Source organism: Rosa chinensis, chromosome 5, assembly GCF_002994745.2.
Source record: "Rosa chinensis cultivar Old Blush chromosome 5, RchiOBHm-V2, whole genome shotgun sequence".
Taxonomy (NCBI): Eukaryota; Viridiplantae; Streptophyta; class Magnoliopsida; order Rosales; family Rosaceae; genus Rosa; species Rosa chinensis.
The window spans coordinates 61,690,003-61,713,080 of NC_037092.1; the positions used below are offsets into that span (position 1 = coordinate 61,690,003).

General features: G+C 39.8%; 1 protein-coding gene across 1 annotated transcript; it reads right to left on the reverse strand.

Annotated features, from left to right (window-relative positions):
* Positions 1-1,489: 1,489 nt before the first annotated feature.
* LOC112163796 lies at positions 1,490-1,876 on the reverse strand. The gene has a single exon (XM_024300053.1). The coding sequence runs from the start codon at positions 1,874-1,876 to the stop codon at positions 1,490-1,492; it is 387 nt and encodes a 128-aa protein (XP_024155821.1).
* Between the last annotated feature and the right edge of the window lie 21,202 nt (positions 1,877-23,078).

A 23,078-nucleotide genomic window follows, 5' to 3' on the forward strand; every position in this document is an offset into this window, starting at 1 on the left:
TATAAAGAGTCCCCTATTATCGATAAAAGACACAGCAATTTCTCTCCCAGTTTCGATTTCTTTAAACACGTTATCAATATGAAGCCCTAACCTTGAAACCCTAAAATCGTAGCTTTCAAACCCTAGCAACCTCCGCCGCCTACCTCAAGGCCTCCGATCCCAAAAGCCCAGAACTGGCGGCGGAACCACTAGAACCGGCCGGAAAACTACCAAACAGGCCACCGAAAGCTCCTAAACCGGCCTTGTTAGCCTCGCCTAAACCCCTACGCATCCTGCCAACTACCTCGCAGCCCCCCTTGCGCACCTTTTCTCGCGTGTCCTGCCGACAGTTTCTGCAAGCTTGTAATCCTCTATATAAATAGGCCCCTATTATCAATGAAAGACACAACAATTTCTCTCCCAATTTCGATTTCCTTAAACATCATTTAAATAAATTTGGGGAAAATTCTGTTTAGTCCCTATACTATGACTCTGTCATCGTTTCAGTCCCTGACATTCTAATTTAATTTGAAAAGTCCCTGAAGTCACAATTTCAGTCTAATAGGTCCTTGCCCATTAAAATTCCGTCAAATTTGGCGGTTAACTTGCTAACGTGGCAATCCTTTACACGCCACCTCAGCATGATAGTGGTGAAATGTCCAATATAACCCTCTGTTATTTCTCTCTTCTTTTTTTCCTTTTTAATTTCTTTTATTCCCTTTTTTTTTCCTTTTCTTCCTACTTTATTCTTCTTCACATCCAAACCACCATAACCACCACCACCAAGCTCTCTCTCTCTCCACTAAAAGGAAATCTGAAAATGGGTCTTATCATTACTATCAGTTGACATGGGTCTTATCCCATCTTGATGGAACTCATCAGACCACCATCATCAAAATGGGTCTTACCCAGTGATTCACCAACATCGAGTTGAAAAGTTCAATTTCATAGCAATCTATATCAAATTCAAGGTTAATTTAGAAACCCAATTTGGGAATAATCAATTCAATCACTAAAATAACATTCCTTTCACAATCCCATGTCACCAGCAACACAACACAAACCCCAATTCCAAATCAAATTTCTCTTCCTTTGGGAACCAAGAAGACCCCAAAATCCTCACTGATCAAAACCGAAAATACCCAAAACCTAGATTCTATTTTCGATTCTTTACAAAACCCAACTCGAATTTACACAAGCAGACGAATCAAAGAAGCAGAGATAGTTGAGAGTTTGCCTGATCAAAAAGATGACATCTCGCCGAACCATAGAAGAACCAGAGTTACAATTTAAAGCATGAAACTGATGAGCTATTTGAAACATTACCAAGTCAAACATCCAAAACATCTTAAAAGCAACAAAATTAGGAAGTATTCAAGCTTCAAAAGAGCCGAATTAAACAATCCAGAAACCTTTATTTCAACCATATATCATAATATCAACAACGAAAACAACCCACGGGAACTCAAAAACAGTTTCGATCCAGAACCTCCTTACCCGGATCATATCTTCATTCTGACTCAGCTGAAAGGCAGGCATGCTCGATCTCCAGACGCTCAAGGGCCTTCTGGTGGGCCCAGGTCTCGATGGTGAGATCGGACTTCGCATTGTGTCTAACGCCGAGGATGACGATGGTGAGGAAGCTGGTGACGTAGCAGGGGAGCTCCCAATCCTCCCATTTTCGAGACTGGCCTGGAGGTAGAGGGTTGGTTGAAGAGTTAGCCTTTGGGCTGTTCTTCGTGGCCGGGACTGGCCCGGTGGCTAGGGCAGGTGGCAGAGCCACCGCGGGTTTGGAGTGTTTGGATGAGGCCCTAGCGAAGCATTTTGGGGGCGGGTATGACTTTCTCTCGCTTGGAGAGAAAGAGAGAAAGGAGTGACCAGAGTTAAAAGATGACATGGTGAGCTTGGTAGTGGTGGTGGAGAGCTCGGTGGTGGTGGATTTGGTTGTAAAGAAAATAAAAGGAATAGAGAATGAAAGAAATTAAAAGGAAAAAAGAGAAAGGAAATTGAATAGGGGTATTGTGGACATTTTACCATCCACCTCACTTACATGGCGCTGACGTGGCATCTAATTGTGTGCCACGTCAGCTAGTTAACGAAGCATTTGGACTGCGAGGACCTATTAGACGGAAATTGTGACTTCAGGGACTTTTTAGATTAAATTAGAATGCCAGAGACTGAAACGATGATAGAGTCATAGTATATGGACTAAACAGAATTTTCCCCAATAAATTTATTATGATGCAATTGGCTTGGACCCTCCTTTAATTTGCTCTAAAATGGAGCCCAAGGCGTTAGAGCTCTAAAAGTAAATAATATAAGGAAGTTCCGAATGTAAAAGTCATTCCCTTTGCTACTATTTCCTTTACAATTCTACATGACATGCAGATTTTAGCGAGATCTCGATCTTTTGAGTTTGAGATGCGTTAGGAGTCCAAAGTTTACAAGATACTTGGGTAAGAATTTTTGTTTTTGAAATCATTCAGTAAGCTAAAAAGTTATTACTTCAACTTTACAAAAGAACTCGTCCATTCACACTGATCATGACTATAGTTATGGTGATGACTATGATTAAATTACATCTGACTTGTCATTGTCCACCCCCCGGGCCCGTAATTAAGAACTTGGTATAATCTTCAATTGATGTGACTACTTCTTTGATCACAAACTAGAAGATCCTCTTTCATATTTGTAATTGGAGTGCATTTATTAATGTACAAATACATCAAGAAGATCAATTTTATTCAGAGGTAGACTAAATCTATATATGCATTGGCAAACTAGTTTGAGACTATTCTAATTTTGTATCAAACTAGTCTACCTCTATAGAGAACTAAGTCTATTTCATATATCGGTACGTTAATTAATCTACAGTAGTACATCCCTTGCAATTAATCTTATACATATTCTTGCAGATATCTTCGTAGATATCCATTCATTGTACAATTATGTTTCCTTGTACAACCCTGATTCTATGCTTGTAATCTTCTCTATAAAGAGTCCCCTATTATCAATGAAAGACACAACAATTTCTCTCTCAGTTTCGATTTCCTTAAAAACATTATCAGCATGAAGCCCTAACCTTAAAACCCTAAAATCGTAGCTTTCAAACCCTAGCAACCTTCGCCGCCTACCTCGAAGCTCTAAATCCCAGAACTGGCAGCAGAACCACCAGAACTGACCAGAAAACTACCAAACCGGCCATCGAAAGCTCCTAAACCGGCCCTGTTAGCCTCGCCAACGCTAGCCTCGCCTGCACCCCTATGCGCCCCTGTACATCCTGCCTACAGCCCCGCAGGCCCCCCCCCCCCCCCCCCCCCCGCGCACCTTTTCTTGCACGTCCTGCTGACAGTTCCCGCAAGCTTGTAATCCTCTATATAAAGAGGCCCCTATTATCAATAAAAGACACATCAATTTCTCTCCAAGTTTCGATTTCCTTAAACATCATTTAAATAAATTTATTATGATGCAATTAGCTTGGACCCTCCTTTGATTTGCTCTAAAATGGAGCCCAAGGCGTTAGAGCTCTAAAAGTAAATAATATAAGGAAGTTCTGAATGTAAAAGTCATTCCCTTTGCTACTATTTCTTCTACTATTCTACATGACATGCAGATTTTAGCGAGATCTCGATCTTTTGAGTTTGAGATGCGTTAGCAGTCCAAAGTTTACAAGATACTTAGGTAAGAATTTTTGTTTCTGAAATCATTCAGTAAAAAGTTATTACTTCGACTTTACAAAAGAACTCGTCCATTCACACTGATCATGACTACAGTTATGGTGATGACTATGATTAAATTGCATCTGACTAGTCATTGTCCAACCAACCCCCCCCCCCCCCCCCCCGGCCCCGCAATTAAGAACTTGGTACAATCTTCAATTGATGTGACTACTTCTTTGATCATAAACTAGAAGATCCTCTTTCATATTTGTCCCCCCCCCCCCCCCCCGGACCCGCAATTAAGAACTTGATATAATCTTCAATGATGTGACTAGTTCTTTGATCACAAACTAGAAGATCCTCTTTCATATTTGTAATAATTGGAGTGCATTTATTAATGTACAAATACATTAAGCAGATCAATTTTATTTCGAGATAGACTAACTTTATATATGTATTGATAAACTAGTTTGAGACTATTCTAATTTTGTATCAAACTAGTCTACCTATATAGAGAACTAAGTCTATTTCATATATCGGTATGTTAATTAATCTACAGTAGTACATCCCTTGTAATTAATCATTTCAGACAACTCCTGACAGGACCCGCCCCGGATTTCACCCCGAAATTCGGAGTGGCCCTGCGGGGCCCACTTTAGTGATAACTCTACCGAGAACTGGTCGAGTCACCCCCTAAAGTGGACTACCCAAAACAGTAACCCACAATAGATCAGAGCCAAACAAAGAAGTGCAGAAGCTATTCGTCAACAATGCCTCGAACCACATACGCCCGACCCCAACTAATAACGCCTGCAAACTGGGCATTAGAAACCGAAGGGCCCAGGGGAAAGTAAATGAAAAACGTTAGCGTGAGTGGACAAAAATAAACAAATAAAAAAAAAGAAAAAGATTTCATACTTTCCCACATTTATTTCTTTAAAAAAAAAATTCCCGATGCATGCAACATTTATAAAACGTAAGTCTTTAAAACTCGGAGTCTCGTGAAAACATACCAGTCCCCGCTAGCTAAAAGAATCGGACTAGCCCAGCTAGTCAAGTAACAAATAGTAGGATATGGGGAAAGGATGTCACCATACGGGTAAAGGAGCCCCTTAGGCTCAACCTACCCTCGACTACCACTCACACATAGATTGTGTGAGGAGGAGAACTAATAACCTCGACTGCCACCCACGTGAGGAGGAGAATAAATCACCTCGACTGCCACTCACAAACACAAAGTAAGTGAGGAGGAGAATAAGCTACCTCAACTGCCACTCACAAACGCAAAGTAAGTGAGGAGGAGACCTAATCGAATGACCCGAGTATGGTGAGGAAAACATTCAAAATCCATAAAATCCGAAAGGCTTTCCCAATATCTCACGAGAAAACTAATAAGTATATTCCAATGACGTGACCCCGCACGCCAAATACTCTCAAATTCAGAACCAAACCCGGAAATTAGTACGAGCACAAATTCCTTCGGAAAAATCTCATTTCCAATAATATTCCAGAATATCTCAAAATTGACTACTAAATATAATATGTAATCCAAAAATCATCTCGGTGAAGTAAGTCGTCGGAAAAAATCACGTAAATCATACTTCCAAATAATAATCATATATTCCAAAACCAATTCCGAAAGTCATACCGAGATAAATCATAATTAAATTCCAAAATCAATTCATATGCTCGGAAGGTGATAGTTAATTAAATAGAACGTACTTTAGTAAATAAATGCATGCATCACTTATTTAAAAACAAACAAAAGTCCACTCACAGTACTATTGGGCGACCACGCAAACGAGTTCCTTCATCTAGCCGTAGCTCGCAACATTGCCCTATACACAATTATATTTCCGTAAACGGCAATCCGATAAAATAAATACGAACCTAAACGAAACCCGAAAATCCCTATCTCCATTACTTCTCAATTTCCACCTAAAACTCTTCCACAACACTACTTCCTCAATTTACATATTCCACAATGAAAACGAGGGAAATCCGACGGCCGGATTTCCCACAATTCCATCACAAAACTCCAAACTTCGGAAATTCACAAACAATTCCAAACTCCTCCAAAATTCACCAAACTTCACATACAAGCTCTACAACAATATACAATTTAATGGGCTAAAAACTGAAATTAAAACACTGCCATATAAGCCTCCACGCGCCACCAACAGTGGCAGCGCGTGGGCCCCACGCGCCGGCGGCCACCACCTCCGATGGCCACCAAAATTTAGCAGCACCATCATCTCATCATTCCAAACACGTTTCTCAACTACCACAACCCGAGAAAACAACTAGACCTAGGTCAACAATTAAGAAAACAGTAAACCCAGATTTATGAATAGTAACGAGAATTTCAAACCTTCGATTCTTCCTCCACGCTGCAAATCGTGGCTTGAGGCTAGGGGGAAAATGATCCTTGCCAAAAACCGAACCTTCGACGCCAGTTTGGTGGCCGGAGACGGCCGGAAACGGAAGATATCGACGTTGACCACTTCTGCTACAGTGAAACTTCAAGGACCCGATGCGTCATTTTCCGGCCAAGTCACCGTGAGTTACCGCCGTGGGGAGGTTGGGTAGGGGTAGAGGAGTCGACCGGTGCTGATTGTTCGCTCCCAGGTGGCCGGAAGAGGGAGATGGCCGGAGTTGCAGAGAGAGCCGAGGAGAGGAAGAAAAACGCGGGGGAGGAGGAGAGAGAGAGAAAAAAGAAAAGTTACCTGCCAACAGTAAAAATTCAAATATATACTACTTACCGTGAACAGTAACTTTCACAATTTCGCTTATAACTTTAGCATATGATCTCCGATTTTTACGTATCACATATCCACGCGCTCGGTTTAACGTCCCCCACAACTTTCATGAAGAACATTTTCTCAAATTTTGACCCGAACAAAAAGTCAACTTTTAGGGCCACTAAAAGTACGGAAACGAAAGTAAAAGTGAAAGTAGTTGTCGTTTACCGTCCAAATGACTAGTAAACCAGTGGATTCAGGTTCGGGACGTTACAACTCCCCTTGAGAACTACCAAAAATTTTTCTACTTCAACTGTATCGTGTCAACATTAATTCTTTAAATGATTTGTTGCTGCATCCTATACATATGTAAACGATGATGTTGTTGTAGAGTAATTGAGACATAAGCTCATAGTAAAAAACATAGGCTTGTATATCGTTTCCAAATACAGTGTCAAACTTTTAAGTGCCAACTATTAGATAACCAAGCTGGTGGTGCACCAAAACATTATTTTAGGTCTACGATTTGTCTTCATTTTTGAATGTGGAACAACACTGTACATTCTCAACATATCATTAATTAGAAATTATAATAATCAGTGTGTGTCTACCTCTCTCTCTCTCTCTCTCGCTTTGAAATTAACTTGTGAAGTTTGAGTTTTAGGTCACATATCCACATCTTGACCGTTCAGTTTTTAGGTACTACTGTATACATCTCTACAAATTTTTAGCCAAATTGATGATCGTTAAGCTATCTAACTCGCTTAAACCAATGAACGGACTGAATCTGTAAACCTAAACCGTACTAGCTTTAAGTCATTTATCAATGCCTTAACGATCATCAATTTGGCTGAAAATTTGTAGAGATGATCTATACACTAGTATCTAAAAACTGAACGGTTGAGATGTGGATATGCGACCGAAAAGTGACCCAAAACTCGAACTTCACACGTTAATTTCAAAGCGAAGCTCCGCTCTGGATAGGATCTGTATATATATATATATATATATATATATATATATAGATAGATATATATATATATATATAGAACTTTTTGTAAGACCCCGAAAATTGGTTATAAATATCTAATGGTTTCCGGGAATTAATAAAGTGTTCGTTTGAGCTATTTCGTGGTTCGAGGGATGAACGGAATGTATTTCGAACAATTGTTCGTTGGAATTCTTCGATTCAAGGGTTAAATTTTTATACGTTTAGATTCTGTGAAAACTTCCTTTACAAAAGTCGTAGAACGCGTCAATACGAGTTCGTGTATAGGTGGAACGTGAAAATCGGAGTTCGTAAGAAGAAGTTATGGCCATCGGAAAAAGTTTCCGTTTTCGTATGTATGGGATTTTTCCGGAAATTATTTCAGAAATTCCAACTTTCCATTTTGGGAAAGTCAGACTCTTTCTCTCCTCCCGACGCCGGAAATCACCCTCTCTCTTCTTCCGGCTATTTCTTCCTCCTCCGGCCACCTTTGGACTTGAAATTCTTGGGGTAGCCTCGCCTCGACCTTGCGCACCTCCCCATGGCCACCTTGCAACTTATCTCGGCCTGTAGCCGCTACAGCAATGAAAACCCGATCCGATCTCAGTTTTGGGTCAACGTAGTTTTCTCTCTTCTCCGGCCACCATGGCTCGAGTTGTTGGACACCTTTGGATCTCCTGAGGACGCTGATGATGTTGCTAGAAGGATCGCACCTGGTGTGATCTATTTCATGTTGATCGGAGCTTCGCCGGTTTCTGGAAAATTTCCGATCACCCGTGACTATTTTTGGTAGTTTTCGACCTCTTCCCATTATTTTATGACCTCGAGCTAGTTATGAAAAGTGTTCATCATGTTGAGACGAAGAGGAGCAGCCTGGCCCTGACGCCATTGGCGGTGGTCGGCGGTGGCTCTGCCTCTAACTCCGACGGCCTTTTCCGGTCACCTCCTAGGATCTCTAAGGCAGTTTCTGCCCATTTTTATGTTCTACATGTTGATATGATCATGTTAATGTACAATGCATAATTTTTGGTGATCGATTGATTTAGTTATGAATTTTACGATTTCGATCGTTCGGTTTGTGATCCTTGAGGATCGGGCCATCCGATCGACTTGTAGTTTTGATATAATGATCGTAGGATTGTCCCGATTACATTGTGTGGTCATGGGTGAAGATCCGACCGCTGGATCTTTGTATAAGTGTGTTTTATGAATTGTGCGCTAAGTTAATTATCGTATTTGGTTAGGTGATTGATGATTTGAGTTGGCGGACGATTGTGAATCGTATCTTGGCTGTTAGAGAAGACGCAGCAGCATTTGGAGGTGAGTAAATCTCACTTGATTAATTTACGAACGGATTTATTTATTACTCGGAATTACTTGTTTAGTTGTTAAATCATTTTCGAAACAAATAATTTGTTTTAAAATATATGAACTTGATCGACAACGGTTCATGGGTAAGTTAAAACAATTTTTTGATATAAAATGATTTTCAATAAGTATAATTTATAAAACTATAGTTTGTATTAGTGGTCATTCCTGCATGAATAACTACGTGTGTGTGTGTGTGTGTGTATATATATATTTTCGTGGAATATATATATTGGATGGTGTGACATTGGTGAAGTAATGATTGAGAGTTGATTGAATTATTATTTCGAGCATTTACTCTTTACGGGAATACAATATATCATGTAAGTGTTGATTTTATTGTGTTGAAGAGTTTATTGTGTTGAAGAGTATTCTGAGTTGAGTGTAACGGTGTACGATTCATCATGTGAGTGATTGATGAAATTGTATTAAAAGAGTATTTTGAGTAGATTGTGACATTTCGAGTCAAGTGGACTTTTTGAATGTTTAGGTCTAAGGACCTTTCGTCATATTGGTGATCGAGGCAATTAAATTGTATACTTGAACCTTGGCCGAGGTGACAGGCTACAATACAGTTAGAGCTCTAGTCTGTCTGCTAATGTACTGCTTAGGGAATAACTTTGTGTTATTGTATGCCTTTGAGTACAATATATTGCTTAGGGAATAACTTTGTGTTATTGTATGCGTTTGAGTACAATATACTACTTGGGGAATAACTTTGAGTTATTGTAAGCCCATTGGTATATTTGTTTAAAAGAGAGTATCGGTGTCCTTTCTTTTGTCGTCCATGTGGGACTTGATTCGAATGAATTGTGGAGGTGACGTTGGTTGCTTTAATTTGATTTTGGGTTGAAAAATGATTAAACTGTCTTTTGTATTGTTTGTTTTAAATGTAATCTCCTGAACTAAGTTATATGCAGGGATTACTGCGTTTTGTAGTGTTTGTTTTAATGTAATCTCCTGAACTAAACTATATGCAGGGATTACTATGAATTCTTTTGTTTGTTTTCATGTGATCTCCTGAACTAAGTTTCTATGCAGGGATTACTGATTTTGCTTTTTGCTTAATTCTTATTGTGGGTACAGTTGTGGGTTGTGATCTGTAGTGATTGGAAAATGAGTTGGGATGACATGATTTTGGCAACCGCGTTATGTTGAGGGAAATGAGTATAATTTCCTGGTTGTGCCATTGAGGCAAATGAATGGTGATCTGATAGAGTGTGGGGACGTAAAATATTTAAAATATTGGGAGTTAGTTATATAATTGGAGATTGTGGGAAATAAGATAAAATGAATTGAGAGACAGAGCATGTGGGTTTTTAGTTGGGTTGAAATTATTGAACATGTTATTGTTTAATTTGAACTTGACGTTTTTGTTGTGATAATTGCATATTGTTTTTGTTAGGCTAAGATGGTGAAAGCATGTATTTTGTGGAATTAAATATTGTTGCTTTAATTCTTCTCACGAGTTGAGGAATTATAAGCATGCGTGACGTGAGTCACTTTATTTGAGTTTACTCATACAGGCTTAAAAAGCTTACCAGGTTTGTTGTTTGCAATCCCGGTGCACTATTCTATGTTGTAGGGTTTATAATGCAGGTTAGAATATCGAGTGATCGTTGTCAAAGCTGAGGTGTACGTTCGGTAGCGTGGGTGTAGAAGGGTGCTTCTAATTGTAGTCTTCCGCTGTGTAGTGAGTTGGTGAGTGTGATTACTCATTGAAGTGTTTTTCAGTTTAATTTGTAAACTCTTGTAATGTAATATGCGACTCTAAAGAATGAGTCGGTATTGACGTTGTGAGCTCAGTTGTTTAGTTGCTCAGTTTAAATGAAAAATTTTCTATGTGTTTTTATTGTGTTTGTTCTCACGTTTCGGATTTGAATTTATTTATTCAAAATTCGGGGCGTGACAGTTTGGTATCAGAGCGTAAGGTACATATTTGATGATAGTCAGTACTACTCGAGTGATGGCCCGTCTGCAGTGGATCCCCATCATATACTCTTCGGTATTGACATAGTCATTAGGTATGTGGAGAGTTAGGTGTCGTCTAGAACATTAAGTTGTCAGAGCATAGGTCAGCTCTGTAGGTGAAGTGCTGGAGCTTTGTGTAGCCTCTTTTGAGGTCTAGTCTTATGAGGAATGAGAACCTCTAGATTGAAACTCTTGTTAGACTTAGAAGATTTCGATTCCGGATGTGTATCCTCCATGTATTAGTACCTTGATTAATACGGCCTTTGTGTTTGACTTATGCTTGTGTTTAAGTTTTATATATGTATTAATCAAGAGATCTATGCTCCTTAGGTGATGGATCCTCTGAGAGGTAGAGCTAGAGGCCGAGGTAGACCCCGAGGAGGGGGTAGAGCTAGGGGCAGAGGCAACATTCCTCCTATGGATGAGTTCTATGAGGAGGAGGTGGAGATGCCTTATGTTGTGCCTGTTCCACCTGTTGTGGATCTCATAGATGCCACTCGGCTGGCGAGATTGGCGAAGGAGATTACTAGGCTTGGAGCAGTCCCTTTTCAGGGGGGTACAGACCACATGTTGGCTGATAAGTGGATCACAAACATGGAGAACTACTTTAGGTTGGTCGTCTGCACCGACAATGAGAAGAGGGAGATAGTTACATTTCTGTGCCAGGACGAGGCATGAGTATGGTGGGAGGGCATAGAGAGGGCTGAGGATGTGTCCATCATGACTTGGGTGGATTTTGTGAGACGCTTCAGGGAGAAGTACTTCCCGGCTTCTGTATTGGAACAGTTAGAGGTGGAGTTCCTCACTCTAGTTCAAGGAACTATGAGTGTTAAAGATTATGAGGCGAAGTTCTCGTGGTTGTATTGATTTATGAAACCGTGGGATGCTCTGAGTTTGGCCAAGAAGTTTCAGCGGGGGCTGGATGCTTCTCTCAGGCATGATATTGTACCCATAGAGTTGGCTACTGTGGCACTTATCGTGGCTAAGGCCATGACACTTGAGCAGGATACCCAGCTTCACCAGGATGAGTTGGCGACTTTAAGAGATTCCTAGGGAAGGGGAAGGCGGTGGCGGAGAGCAGTGGTTCGATGGGTCATCGAGGTGGGTCCTGGAAAAGGCAGAGGACTTTTCAGCAGGCTTTTGCTGGAGTAGCTGTTGAACCTATTAGGGCTATACTTATTAGGCAGGTTGCGCCCTTAACCTGTCATAAGTGCAGGGAGGTGGGCCATTTGGCAAAGCAGTGTGTGAGGCCGAAGACTAGGTCATGTTATAATTGCGGGCAGGCAGGACATTTGGCCAATGAGTGTACCCGGCCTCAGGGTATGAGACAGAGAGATCAGCAGAGATAACAGCCTCAAGGGTAGCCCAGGGTCCTTGCTATTTTTTCAGCGAGATGCGGGAGTATAAGGCACCTTATCAACTTTAAAATTTTCTTACTAGGGCGAAGTGTGATAGTAGAGTACCTCATTTCTTTATGATTGTGTGGTGATGGGTTTTTCCCTGATGTCTATAGTTAGACTTGTGCATGTGGCTTCCTTTTGTGGAGTGGTGCATCTTTATTATTGTACAATGGTGATTTTCTATGATTTAGATTTGCGTTGTGGAATGCCCTGTGGTAATGGTGTGTAGTGATGTAGCATGCAGAATTGTTGCTATGGTGATTCACTATAATGTTGTGTGCGTAGTGAAATGCCTGTGTAGCAGCCTTTGTGGCAGTGCTTGTGTAGCAGCCTTGTGGCAGTGCTTGTAGCAGCCTTTGTGGCATGCTTATTGTGCTTTTGTGGGAGTACTGGGTGGTGGTCTGTGTGACGATAATTATGTGTGCAATGCCATGTGATGATTCATGTGTAGGTTAGCCGAGGCTAAACCTTACTATGATTTTGGTTATGAGATGGTAGGAATTGATGAGTGATTATACATGTCTTATCTCGATGGTGATTGAGACCATGAAGAAGTTTTGATTGGTGAAACAAACCCTTGTGATTCGGAATGGTTTCACCATGGCAAATATATGTGTTGATTTAGTGCTTTGAATGATATTGTTGTTTTCAATTCTTGGAATGCTAGTGTTGCATTATTGATGTGTTGATGCAGATACTGTTTGCAGACAGGATTCTGAATTCTTGTGTAGCCTGTGTGTAATACTATAGTTAGCATAGTTGTCTTTGTGTTGTGTACAGGGATGAAATTCATCAGATGTTTTAGTTGCTACCAAGTAGAGTGGTAGAGTGCATTAGGGTTGTGATGTTAGGTATTGTACATGCATCTGTTGTTGATCTAGACATGTCTTACTTCAAGGATTGAAGACTATTCTAGGAAGCTACGGAGAATTACTCGAAGTGCGAGTGCAGTATGTTATCCGCAGATTGTTGGATAGACTAAATGAGTGAATCAGGTGATGGAGGTTATATTAAGGGCATGTGTTTTTAACTTCAGCGTGAAGTTAAGACCGAGGTCTGTTGGACTTATTGCGTGGTGGTGAAAGGTGGAGATTCAACTATTAGGTTTGTCTTATCTCCTAGTGTTCGGGTTGTGCGGAACATATTGAGGTGATTATGATGAAGATGATAACTACAATGGATCCAATGTGTTTAATCGTGGTACTGTTGGAAAGGGTGTTGATGTGGCCATTGTGGATGATCGACTTGTTTTTCCAGACGGGACTACATAGAAACTTGGATCGAGGGATATTGACTTGCTCAGTATCTTGTGGAGGCATCGTGAGGAGAGCATTACTTGCAAGAAAGCGTGGACTGGATTTGAAAATGAGTTAGCCTTGCCTGATTGTTAGGCAGTACGCTTAAATTTCGGGACGAAATTTATTTAAGGAGGGTAGAATATAAGACCCCGGAAATTCATTATATATTTCTAATGGTTTCCGAGAATTAATAAAGTGTTCGTTTGAGCTATTTCGTGGTTCGAGGGTTGAGCGGAATGTATTTCGAACAATTATTCGTTGGAATGCTTCGATTCAAGGGTTGACTTTCTATACGTTTAGATTCTGTGAAAACTTCCTTCACTAAAGTCGTAGAGCGCGTCGATACGAATTCGTACATAGGTGGAATGCGAAAATCGGAGTTCATAAGAAGAAGTTATGGCCATCGGAAAAAATTTCCATTTTGGTATATATGGGATTTTTTCGGAAATTATTTCAGAAATTCCAACTTTCCATTTTGGGAAAGTCAGACTCTCTCTCTCCCCCCAACGCCGGAAATCGCCCTCTCTCTTCTTCCGACCATTTCTTCCTCCTCCGGCCACCTTTGGAAGTGAAATTCTTGCGGTAGCCTCGCCTTGACCTTGCGCACCTCCCCGTGGCCACCTTGCAACCTATCTCGGCCAGTAGCCGTTGTAGTAATGAAAACCCGATCCGACCTCAGTTTTGGGTCAAAGCGGTTTTCTCTCTTCTCCGGCCACCATGGTTCGAGTTGTTGGACATCCTGGGATCGCCTGAGGACGCTGATGATGCTGCTAGAAGGATCGTACCTGGAGTGATCTATTTCATGTTGGTCGGAGATTCGCCGGTTTCTGAAAAATTTCACGCCACCCGTGACTGTTTTTGGTAATTTTCGACCTCTTCCCGTTATTTTATGACCTCGAGCTAGTTATGAAAAGTGTTCAGCATGTTGAGACGAAGAGGAACAACCTGGCCCCGACGCCATTGGCGGTGGTCGGCGGCGGCTTTGCCTCTAACTCCGGCAGCCTTTTCTGGCCACCTCCGGGGACCTCTAGGGCAGTTTCTGCCCATTTTTATGTTCTACATGTTGATATGATCATGTTAATGTACAATGCATAATTTTTGGAGATCGATTGATTTAGTTATGAATTTTACGATTTCGATCGTTTCGTTTGTGATCCGTGAGGATCGGGCCATCCGATCGACGTTTTTGTTGTGATAATTGCATATTGTTTTTGTTAGGCTAAGATGGTGAAAGCATGTATTTTTTGGAATTAAATATTGTTGCTTTAATTCTTCTCATGAGTTGAGGAATTATAAGCATGCGTGACGTGAGTCACTTTATTTGAGTTTACTCATGCGGGCTTAAAAAGCCTACCAGATTTGTTGTTTACAATCCCGGTACACTATTATATGGTGTAGGGTTTATTGTGCAGCTTAGAATATCGAGTGATCGTTGTCAAAGCTGAGGTGTACGTTTGGTAGCGTGGGTGTAGAATGGTGCTTCTAATTGTAATCTTCCGCTGTGTAGTGAGTTGGTGAGTATGATTACTCATTGAAGTGTTGTTCAGTTTAATTTGTAAACTCTTGTAATGTAATATGCGACTCTAAATAATTAGTCGGTATTGACGTTGTGAGCTCAGTTGTTTAGTTGCTTAGTTTAAATGAAAAAATTTCTATGTGTTTTTATTGTGTTTGTTCTCGTGTTTCGGATTTGAATTTATTTATTCAAAATTCGGAGCGTGACACTTTTCTCAGGTAAGGATATCCTTACCTAAGCTTGTGGAACGGATTTCCAGTTTTTGGCCACTTTTCGATCACATATTCATATCTTAACCATCCAGTTTTTAGGTCCTAATGTATAGATCATGTATGCAAAATTTCAGCCAAATTGATTATCGTTAAGGCATCCTAAACTGCAATTTACACGAACAAACCGAATCTGTCGAACAGGAACCGTTTGTTTTCATTGTTGTAAATTGAAGTTTTGAATGCCTTAACGATTATCAATTTGGCTAAAATTATGCAGAGGTGATCTATACATTATGACCTAAAAACTGAACGGTTAAGATGTGAATATATGATAAAAAAAAAGTGGCAAAAAAGTGAAAATCTGTACCTAAGCTTAGGTAAGGATGTCCTTAGCCAAGAAGGACTGATGTAGACCAACTTTTCGATCAAATTGATGATCGTTAAGACACTAATAATTGTGAGATTTACAATTATAAGCATGAACGGTTTATATTGAACATATTTGGTTCGTCCAGTGATTTAATCTAGTTCGATACATTTATGGTCATCAATTTGGCTGAAAATTTACATAAATGATCTACTCATATAAACCTAAGAACTGAACGGTCGAAATCTCAACATATGATCAAAAAGTTGGTCTAATAAACGATACCTTAAAATAACGAAAAAAATAGATCCCTGACTAATAGGGCCCTATATATATATAACTCAGCTGATTACATTGGCCACAGATCGAGGTGGCCAGAATCCTAGGGTTTTTGCCTCCCTCTCGTTCGTAATTTTCTACGGTACTCATAAACTAGTGAGAAAGCGCGCGAGTCACTTTTAGTAGAGCAGATGGACATTCAAAATGAGATTCAATGTCCACATAAGTCCCATCAGTTATTTCCACATGTGTCGGTCCAAACAACGACCATGTTCACCAAGACTCAATTAACCTCTTGAAATTCTAGTGGTATATATATTCGAAAACATATGGAAATAACAAGCGCGTTCCTATGTCAAATTGACCAACACATAAGGACATCGAATGCACTTGCGCGCTATATAGAATCTCAACTAGTGACTAAGAAACTTACCGATTATTGGTTATTAGTTTCACACTTTCACAGATGCGATTTTAGAATAATCAACAATCACCCTCTTTGTGCCCTCTTTCCATTCAAAAACTAAAAACATGCAGAAATGCCCTGCATGAACTTTTACGTACAATTATGTCGGTCCAGGACTTCATATGAAACTTCAATTAAATTTCCTATTAATTACCATACGGGAATCCGTTTCTGACCCTCCTCTCTCTCTCTCTCTCTCTCTATATATATATATATATATATATATATATATAGTGGATCGAAATTAGTCTATCGATCTCTGGTAGCTCATAAGCGTACGTTTAAGTAGTATAGTACGAATACGAAAATGGATCAGCCAATACCGAAAATGGGCAAAGTGAGACTACTTAACGATCGATTGATGTATATCTCTATTTTTTAATTAGTTGTGTTAATTCCAGTCTTAATTTGTATCCTTATGTGATAATTATGTGAGATCATTGGGCTTTAATTAGTGTTTTTGTAATTACAGAATGGGTACTTATTCCACTATTTAAAGTGATAAGAAATCTTGCCAACAACTTCAACTTCTGGTTCAGGATTTCAGAGTGGTTTCAGTCCTAAATTTGGATTACAAAATAACTTCAATCCTAATCCAAACCACTAATCAAATCGCAGCAAGGTTATGACTTTCTCAATTTACCAAACCATCAACTTGAAGCTAAAAGCATCACACACAAACACCAAATCTGTTGACGTAGTAAAACCTACCCTTAGAGAAGGGAAACAGCTGTGGGCACTATGCCGGTAACAAATCCACTAAAGAAATCAGTACATAAAGAACTTACAGACGCTCAATCTACCTAGACCCAATCTAGAAAGTAGCCTTGTCTTTGCTTTGCTACTGACTTCACAAGCTGAACTTGTAACTCCTCTGTCAATCTTCAGATGGCACAACTCCCACAACGTCGTCAATCATCTCAAGGCACAAAGACAAGTATGCAACACACAAGAAGACATACACAGATGGTCTTTTAAAGGTATGGTTTTCCAGGTTTGACAATCCTTTGGAAGCTAGACATAGAACAGCTAACCAAGACACTATCAAGGAAGATTTTTGGCTCAGTGCATTTCTAGAGAGATATGAGGATAAGAGAAAACGATAAAGAACAGTGCTCTCGGGATGCAAGTGTGTGGCTAGCTGAGTGTGAGAACCTATTTAAATGGAAAGACTCGAGCTAAGGCTATCTGGGTATGTGTAATAAAGATAACTCACTTGATTAAGATCAGACACATTAAATAAAGCAAGCTTAAAACAAACTGCCAGCTCAGCTTAGACACACAGGATTGAAACGCATCTCATTGTAATCTAGGATAGATAAGAACCTTCAATCCTAAAAACAGCAAGCAATATATATGAATACAATTTATACCTGATGATGTTGAGGAGGGAAGATCCATACAACTTGAAGCACAACATTCTTCTGAAGATCAAAGAGACAAAAGCTAAAATTAGATACAAGAGATTCTTAGATAATGAGCTAGGAAATGCCAATTACAAAACAGTTTTTACACTAACAGTTTTGTTGAGTAAGATGCAGCAGGAGAGGAGGGTCGGAGGTGTGAATGAAAAGATGGATGTGTTCGTCCAGGTCCGGGGAACTCATCCTTCCCAGATTCGCGAGTTGTTTCAAGGTTCACCAGCCGTAGGTTATTAATTAAAAATTAATTCTATAGCTATTTACACGGAGATGTTGATTTTATTTTATTTTTCACTTTTTTTTTTAATCTTTTATCTTTTATTTTTATTTTTGACAAGAATGAATATGTATTCAAGAGCTGAACTAGCTAGTTCAATGTCATAATATTACGTACATAGTATCCGTTAGGGTCATAGCCCGGAAGATGTTGATTTTTAAAAAATTCATCATGGAACTTATGTAAATAAGTGTCAACTAATTAACTGGAAAATGAAAACATGATGCAGAGAGATGATGTAAGTTTTGGTGAAAAGGTAATTGAAATGTGAAATTCTCTTGCTTTTTTGTTTTTCGGGAGCTCCTAATGTTGGATAACAGCGGAAACGTAAAATAAGAAAAAAATAATTTGGGGTAGGGAGATATGATGCATGAATGACATACAATATAAGAGATGTACAATCCAAATACATGTACAGAGCTTCTAGAGAAAGATATGGAGGTGACTCTTAAAATACCTAATAAAGAAGTTCACTCATACGATATTTCTACAATATACTTAGCTACACCTTACCCAACTAGACTAGCCTACTTATATATATAACCCTACACTAGACAATGCCATAACTACGGCAATTACAATAGACATAAATACTAGACAACTCAAATTCTGTAACTCTTGTAACCACCGTTGTAACGCCCCAAACTGCACCTCACCAGCTTAAGCACGTCACAGTGCCGCGAATCTCTAAAACATAAACCGAACGCTCGATTTACATTCTAGAGACCGCTAGGCATTTTATTTGAAAAACTTTTTGTAGAAACACAACGGAAGCTACAAATACTTTTGAGGTGAAAAACTTGAATTTGTTAAAACCTATCTCATCCGTCCAGAACTTGGATAAGAGCTAACATGAGGTACGAATCCCTATGAAAAGAATTCAACTCATTTTGACACGAGACTAGATTTCAACAAGTCCTGAACACGAAGATTTAGAAGTATAATTCAGGTTGGAAACCAAACAAAGATTTACCGAACTTGTTCCGCACACCCAGCTCCATCCGCTACTGTCCCGTCACCAGTGCACAGTACCTGCATCCATGCTGTTGTAGGGGTGAGCTTTCGTCCTCGCTGCTCAACAGGAACTCTAACTCGACTAGGTTTGAAAACCAATAAACCAGTATTGGGAGCGCTCCAGTATGAAACATACTTAAACCAAATATTTTAAAAGAACGACAAACTTTATAAGAATGCTTTTTAACTCGAAAATCGATGCATGATACAAAATTGAATACGCGCGCTGAATCACCCTCTTTGTGCCCTCTTTCCATTCAAAAACTAAAAACATGCAGAAATGCCCTGCATGAACTTTTACGTACAATTATGTCGGTCCAGGACTTCATATGAAACTTCAATTAAATTTCCTATTAATTACCATACGGGAATCCGTTTCTGACCCTCCTCTCTCTCTCTCTCTCTCTCTATATATATATATATATATATATATATATATAGTGGATCGAAATTAGTCTATCGATCTAAGCACCTCACCAGCTTAAGCACGTCACAGTGCCGCGAATCTCTAAAACATAAACCGAACGCTCGATTTACATTCTAGAGACCGCTAGGCATTTTATTTGAAAAACTTTTTGTAGAAACACAACGGAAGCTACAAATACTTTTGAGGTGAAAAACTTGAATTTGTTAAAACCTATCTCATCCGTCCAGAACTTGGATAAGAGCTAACATGAGGTACGAATCCCTATGAAAAGAATTCAACTCATTTTGACACGAGACTAGATTTCAACAAGTCCTGAACACGAAGATTTAGAAGTATAATTCAGGTTGGAAACCAAACAAAGATTTACCGAACTTGTTCCGCACACCCAGCTCCATCCGCTACTGTCCCGTCACCAGTGCACAGTACCTGCATCCATGCTGTTGTAGGGGTGAGCTTTCGTCCTCGCTGCTCAACAGGAACTCTAACTCGACTAGGTTTGAAAACCAATAAACCAGTATTGGGAGCGCTCCAGTATGAAACATACTTAAACCAAATATTTTAAAAGAACGACAAACTTTATAAGAATGCTTTTTAACTCGAAAATCGATGCATGATACAAAATTGAATACGCGCGCTGAATCTTACCAGATGGCCGGTCCCATAGACCCACTACACGACCTTACCTCAATTTACTTCATCACCAGGTAAGCGTAGCGAGAGCGTCCGCTACCTAGCTACGCACACGTACCGGGCCCGTTATTACTATCGGAATACCCGGACGACCGGCGTAACTAACCCTCCTGAGGTTTTGGGGATCGAACCCAAGGAAGTCAGAGCCACCCTTCGCTCTCAAGCCATCACACATTTTCTCACGGATTGGTTAGTATGCATTGCATTTGAACTTAACCAAATCGTACCACTTAACATGCATCGCTTAAATAACAATATATAAGAAAACAACTAACCGAGGAGAGTCCTGAATCCCTACCTGGATTCTGATGCTTTCTCTCACGTACTCCGAGAGTTGCGAACCTTCTGTTCCTCGGATAACTGGAGTCCTAGATTCCGACATTTTGATAGTTAATAACTTTTGAACAATTAAACGAAATCTCAACGATTAATATATCGTCCAAACCAACTTTTCATGGTTTGACCAGGAGTTGACCAAGGTTTGACCGACCTTTCCTGGTTTGACCAGGATTGACAAACTTTGACCATTGTTTGACCAATCGTTAATCGTTCGATAATTACCTAAATTATCGAACATTGACTTGAAGTTACGTTATCGACCAAACATATATTGAGTGCACCCGATTACTAAGACCACCCAATATATATATACTTATATATTAATTTCTTTCACTTTCTATCCATTTAACATAAGTACAAGCATAGAACATATTTCCAATTTCATCAACATTTTATCTCAATCACGCTACACTTGGTCTTTTACTTCCATTTCGTATCTTGTCGCATAGTAATTACACGGAATTTACTATGGACACCCAATACTTTCCAATTTCCATATAAGGTGTACCCAAAACTACTATGGACACCCAATATGTTATTTTTCTTTCTTTACGCTACCATTTCACACAAGGTGTGCCCAAATTACTAAGGACACCCATACTCAGAGTTGACCATTTTCCTGATTCACAACAAAACTCAATCCACAATTATAATATCAATAGCATATTCAACAACATATTCAAACATAAACTCCAAACACCCAGAGATTAGAACCACCTGACAAAATCGACAACCAGAGGAACTCCAATTTCAACCGAGCTAAACCCAACTCACTTTAACCACTTCTAATCACCATTCCAAGACCAAAGCTTTCAAGGTTCGGATTATACCTTCAAGTTCCTCTGCTATCAACTCGGTTTCCCAAAACTCTCTGCCGAAACTAGATTGATGAAGAACTGATGATTCTCACGCCAACAGCTCAACCAGTTTCTTGATTGTTGGCCTATGAGTGCAGTTCAACAAGAAACAAAGCCCAGAAAGGCCGGAGAAGTCGCCGGCGTCGAAGAACACGGCGAAGCCGAAACTTAACCCAGAAATGAAAATCATCAGAACCCAATCCAAACTGAAACTAATTACACAGACTTAAAGATCATGACCAGGAGAAAAGGTTTTATACCACAGACGGCCCAGAAGGTGGCCGGAGGCGCCGGAAAATTCAGAAATCGCCGGTAAAGCTTCGAGCTTCTGAGCTTCGAATCTCTCTCCAGGGTCTGTGCATGGACGAACCAAGAGCACGAGGATGTAGACGACGAAGAGGTGAAGAAGATGGTGGTCGGCCGTCGTCGATCGGTGGCCGGACGAAGTAGCGCCGGTCGAATCCTACTGTGGGTTTCTGGGTTTCGTCGGGTCAGAGAGAACTCTGGTTCTCTTCCTCTCTCTCGATCCTTCTGGATCTCCCAACAGAACACTTAGATATATAGACTGATCCCATTTAAGGATGGACGGCTAGGATCAAGCGGTGGAAGCGGTGGATGGTCCAGATCAAACCACCCAATTTCTATTTCTTTAAGCAATTTCCTTAATCCCAAAACTTCCAAAATACTTAAAAATTAGCTCGGGTATCCGGAAAATTCTCCGAAAATTTTCACGAACTCGTCGTGACGTGTACTTCATTATCCAACTTCTAAATTGAGGATTTCACTTCACGAAACTTTCTGAAAATATTCTCGCGTACTTTAACTTTTATCGAAACCGATAAGTAAATTATCGAACTATTGCACTTAAGCTCGATAAATTTTTCCGGGGCTCACAACCGTAACGGTTACATTATGTCACAATTATTCAAATGACTAAATTCAGTTTAGTCCTTCAAACTTTAGGCCAAACATCAGTTTGGTCTTTTTTTTTAATCAGACTCATCCTTGATCTCCCAAAATGCATCAACCTCGTCTAAAATTTGAATCCGGGGCCAATTGTGACGTCACTTGTTGAGTTGGAACAGACAAAGAGCCCCACGTACTTTTCAGCTTTTGACGATAAAATGTCGAAACTACCCCTTTATTATAGATTTTTTTTTTTTTTTTACTTCGCCTCTATTGAAATGAAAAAAATACATACCCAATTACAATGAGTTCCATTCATTGAAAGAAATACAAGTGCTTTAATTTAAATAAAATAAAGCCTTTATATTATAAACGAGCTTGATAGCTAGTGAAATTCTAACCAACAGAAAAAAAAAAAGCTACCGAGTATATGACTTCTAGCTTTGTTAAAAGTCTAGTTACCAAAGCAACTACACTTTGGTAAGAGTTGTAGCCTTCATGGCTTCTTGGAAGAGAAGGGTCCAACTAGTTCCAATTTGAGTTGAACTCCAACAACCCTCATGTTGTTTAGAAGTCAAATCCTTCATTAGTGCTCACTATATAAGGGCTAACCTGAAAAGGAGGATACAACGCTGCAACGCACTACAACAAATATGGACTATAGTGACCAAATTATAGTGACCAACCTATAATTGGTCGTTAATAAAATGGAATTAATGACCAACATTACCCATTGGTCACTAAAATAGTCAGTGCTAAATTTTTTCTAACTCCCGCTCAATTATTGTATCTTAGTGACCAAATCTATAATTAATAGTGACCAGCTCATGTTTGGCCACTACATTAAATTTGGACACTTGTAGGGAAACGTTGTCGTTTTGGACTTAGTGACCAACTATTTTA

Excerpts from the sequence above, each read along its gene's own strand:
- LOC112163796 (XM_024300053.1), bottom strand. The coding sequence starts at position 1,876 with ATGTCATCTTTTAACTCTGGTCACTCCTTTCTCTCTTTCTCTCCAAGC.